A 4,527-nucleotide genomic window follows, 5' to 3' on the forward strand; every position below is an offset into this window, starting at 1 on the left:
AAGAATAATTGTCCAATCCCTTTCATCTTTTTTCTAATGTGTTGCGGATCAGTCCACGTAACTCACCTTTTATTGCCATCTTTACTTTTTTTTTTATATTATTTGTTCTTTGTGTAAAATTGGATAGATTTACACAGTAATTAGTCAACTTACGCTTATAAAATTTGAGAACAGTTCATATAACACAAAAAAAATTGTATTTTAAAATTATTTAATGGTACTGTATATGAAAATGTGTTCGACTAACAACAATAATACTAATTAACAAGATCAGTCATTTGAAAATAAACTATGGCATAAAAAAAGAGTTGTTCTGAGTACCCGTCCGCCATGTATGATCGTTTTTATAAATAGATTTTTTTTATCGGCATTTTTATAAATAGTTCACTAACCGAAATGTCAAAGATATTAATTAAAGAATTAAAACATTTATTTATGGGAATTCACATTGAAATAGCTAACAATAGTTTTTATTAAATTATTTCTATTTTGAATTTCTTAATCAAGGACACAGGTCAACTTTTGTCTTTTATTAAAATATGTAAGATAACAAAATGAAATAAGTTACTCAGTCCTATAAGCACATAAAATATTTAAATTTTTTAAATTATGATAGTTTACAATATTTTTAGTTTTGTATTATATGACACTTTTTTTTTTATCAGCAATAAAAAATAAATAAATGCGAACTATTTCAGGAATGATTCAACCCTTGTACAAAAGACATAATAACCAACTTCTAACTAGAGCCACTAATCTAACAAACTAAAGCTCAAACCGTACTAATAAAACCTAAAATACTTTAAGAAACCATCCTGATACACTTCAAAGATTCCAAACACTAATTAGAATAGGAAAACTATAAGCAAAACGAGATTTTACAGAAATCGAAGACCAAACATTTACTTGCACCATTGCACACACTTCTGACACATCAACCACACCCCTTTTGAAAATGATAGAATTCCTGTGATTCCAGATTTCACTCACAATCCAAACCAAATTGTACTCCACACATCATTAATTGAATATGAAGACAAGCTCATCCTAAACAAAGTTTGACATAGGATCAATGTGAGACACAAACTATACTTATCCCAAGTATTTCTTTATAAATTATAATTTTCCAGAATTTAAATTAAAAGGTAGAAATATAATTACGTCAAAAGAAGTTTTGGTTTTATTTCTCCACGATCATATCATTTTGGACAATTGTGTTTCGATTCATTTCCACCAGAATCAAATAACTGCTACATGTAACTCTTGCAGTTATGTAACTGTCATCATGCTGTTGTCCAAGGACAAGCCATGGACAAAATGCCCCTCTTGCTTCCTGATTTGACAAAATGAAAATTATTATGTTACAAGATTAGCTTAAGCTTATTTTACTCTGAATTCGTTTTTTTTAATGCTTGTCTGATTTTTGCTCCAACTAACAACTTTGTTGTTATCCTAACTCCATATTGTCTGCTCTTTTTTTTTTTTTTTCTGAGTTTGATGTCAGTGGTTCTTTAGCTGTATGTGTTGAATCATTTAAAAGGATAATATTTTTAATTAATTAATTTAAAATATATTTTTGAAATTAATTCAGTTTGTTTCATGATAAAGAACTTATGTCATCTATTATTTTTGACGTTTTGAACTTGAATTATTTATTTAATATGATTCATTAATTTAAAAATAATGATGATAGGTGATAGAATCAAAATTGGGTTATTGGGAAAAAAAGCTTTAAATAGGAAGAAAATAAGCAGAATATGAGATAAAAGGAAGTGTTAAATGTTTTGTTTTGTTTTTGAGTTGCATATCTGTTATGAAGTGTATTATTTAGTAGTCTCTCTGGGTGTGTCGGGAGTATTGGTCGCTGAGTGTGTTTTATGTTTGGAGTTTTGGCAGGTAAGTTCCCCGAAATGAGAGTGAAGCAGAAGCAATAATGAAAGGTGACAGCATATGATTTGAGGGAAAGTGGAGCAAGTTGTTGTGTGTCTGAAAACTTTGTACATCTGAATTTGGTTGATATAAATCGTGTATGTAAGTGTGATATTGATATTGACATTGAGTGCATGTGAAGTGGTAAGGAGGATAGAATCCCAATAAAAGCGCTAGACTCAGCTGTCCCTAAAAATACTCACTTAAACAGTCAAGCCTCCTCCTTTTATTCAACTTCTATTATCCAGTACGGCAGTACTTTATCCCATCCCACGTTTCCTTTTTCTTTTCTTTCACTTACTACTTCCAACTTCCAACTTCCAACTTCCAATTACTTCATATTCTACATTCACACTCTTTCCACAACTCTCATGTTTTTTTTTTAAATATTCAAATCCAACTTAATTTCCCAAAATTACTTCATATTAAATTAATACTTTATTACAACTGTCTCTGAAAACTCTATCTTTGAAGAGAAAAGGAAACCATTTGATAAGCTGAAAAAAATGGACCACATCATACTCAATTAAAAACAGATAAAAACGCTAAAAAAAAAAACATTTTATGTCACCATGATACAGCCCCCAATCCCGAATTAAATCATCACTGCTCCAACCATGTCCTCCTCCCAACACTACCATGACGTGACCATGCGAGCAAGTAGTTACGCCGGATGCACCACCTTTTCACACGTGTCACAACTGACACGTTGCATATCTCGTGAATTCTGGATCAGATTCCAGCGCTTCCATGGTTTCGGGCGCTAAAACAACCTCCAAATCAACGGTCCCTGTTCCATCTCTTCCGGGAAACGCCGAGATCTTACCGTCGAATTTGTTCGCTCTTCCACTTCTCACCGCCAGAGGTCTCCCCCACCCGAAATTGTTATCGTACATTGGAAACCTCGGAGAACTACCCATAGTGATGGATGCGCCGTCAGGGTTCCCAAGAGGGAAGCACCTGGGTTTCTGCTCCCAATCGTCTACGAAGCGCCGCACCATGGCCTCGTCGTGCGCCTTCACGTTTGAGTTCAGCTGCTCCGCGCACCACCGTAGATCCCTGGATAACACGTCACCGGCACAGGCGTACGTTGGCACGCTCTGAATCGCGTTCCCGAAGTAGTACTGTTCCAATTTTGGTTCTATTCGGTGACGGCAGTTAACCGCCATTCTGAACGTGGTAGTTTTGGAAGCAGGCAATTTCCTCGCGCGCGTAATCGCGCGCCACAGCAACGCGCACACTGATTGAAACGACGAAATCTCCATCGTTTCGGTAATCGTTTGCGGTTTCGAATTCGAGTTCACCTTGAACCAACTCTCCAGAATTGTACCGGCCTTGCCGTTGTTCTCCTTCGCGTGATGATCGTTGCTTTGCTTCCGCATCAACTCGACGCTCGTGCTGTTGTTCTCCTGACACCGACGGTTGTTCGTCTTGGCCTTCAGTTTCTGAATTGTTTCGCGGCTGAAACTGAAGATTCTCTCGCGCAGCGGCGCGTGAGAATCGAACGTGACCTGAGGACCGCCTTCCGGTAGCCGGAGGACGGCGTCAGAGATCAGAATGGAGTCGCGGTGGAAGTACGGTACATTGCGGATGCTTTTGTTCGCGTTTCTGCAGAGCTGAGCGAAGGTATTGAAGAAGTTCCAGAAGGAGGTGCCATCGGTGACGGCATGATTGACGGCGCAGCCGATGAAGAGGCCGTCAGCGAGTTCGGTGACCTGAACAGCGAGAATTGGTGAGTAATGGCCGGTGTAGCTGACTTTCCTGTCGAAGGCGAAGAAGTCTTTGAAATATTCGGGGACGTCGAGTGGGGACAGTAGGTCGCAGATGCGAATGGTGGTGGCATTGGTGTGTATGAAATCGACGCCGGCGTCGTTGCAAGCGATGTAAACGTAACCTTGGGAATCGGTAGTTAAACGGCCAGCGAGGGGTGGAAAGAGAGAAAGTGTGCGAGAGAGTGCAGATTTAAGAAGAGGAATTAAAGAGTAGAGTGGAATATTGGGTTGGGTAAAGAGACATCCCTTTTGGATATAGTGGCAGGACAACATGGGGAGGTCCGAAACAGAGAGTTTAAGGTTTCCGATAGTAGAGTTTTGGTCTGGAAAGACGGTGCATTTGGAGAGTAAGGTAGGTGCAGAATCAGAAAAAGGCATCTTGGTAGAGATGTTGTGTGTGTTATGCAAATTGGTATTGAAAAAGCAATTGGATAAAAGAGATTTTTGTCTTTTCTCTCTTCCTCTCTATGGTGTGCGTAATTGGAAGGGAAGTGAGGAGTCGGGTAGGGATGGGAGAAGACGTTGCAAGTGTCCCTATTATATATAGGCACCAACAAAGTGTCTTCATTCATGCATTTTATTTTCTTGATCCTTGAGCCTCAGTCATGTTTGCCTTCCTTATTTTATTTATTATTTATTCTTTATTCAGAACTACCATTTTGGTGGTTGTTAATCACTCTTTTTATTTTACCCTTTTCAAGCTCCAACCTACCTTTTCCCATTCTTTGGTTAATCCTCCTCAAGTCAATTCAAATCTCTGCCAACAAACAAATTACTTATCCAAAAACGAGCACTCAAATCTAAGAATAGACGCTACAATTTTATT

At 37.9% G+C, this 4,527-nt stretch overlaps 1 protein-coding gene across 1 annotated transcript; it reads right to left on the minus strand.

Annotated features, from left to right (window-relative positions):
- Positions 1–2,330: 2,330 nt before the first annotated feature.
- Positions 2,331–4,284, minus strand: LOC137825512 (uncharacterized acetyltransferase At3g50280). The gene has a single exon (XM_068631194.1). The coding sequence runs from the start codon at positions 4,077–4,079 to the stop codon at positions 2,625–2,627; it is 1,455 nt and encodes a 484-aa protein (XP_068487295.1). The 5' UTR covers positions 4,080–4,284; the 3' UTR covers positions 2,331–2,624.
- Positions 4,285–4,527: the final 243 nt, after the last annotated feature.

The sequence above is a fragment of the Phaseolus vulgaris genome, chromosome 8 (assembly GCF_000499845.2).
Source record: "Phaseolus vulgaris cultivar G19833 chromosome 8, P. vulgaris v2.0, whole genome shotgun sequence".
NCBI lineage: Eukaryota > Viridiplantae > Streptophyta > Magnoliopsida > Fabales > Fabaceae > Phaseolus > Phaseolus vulgaris.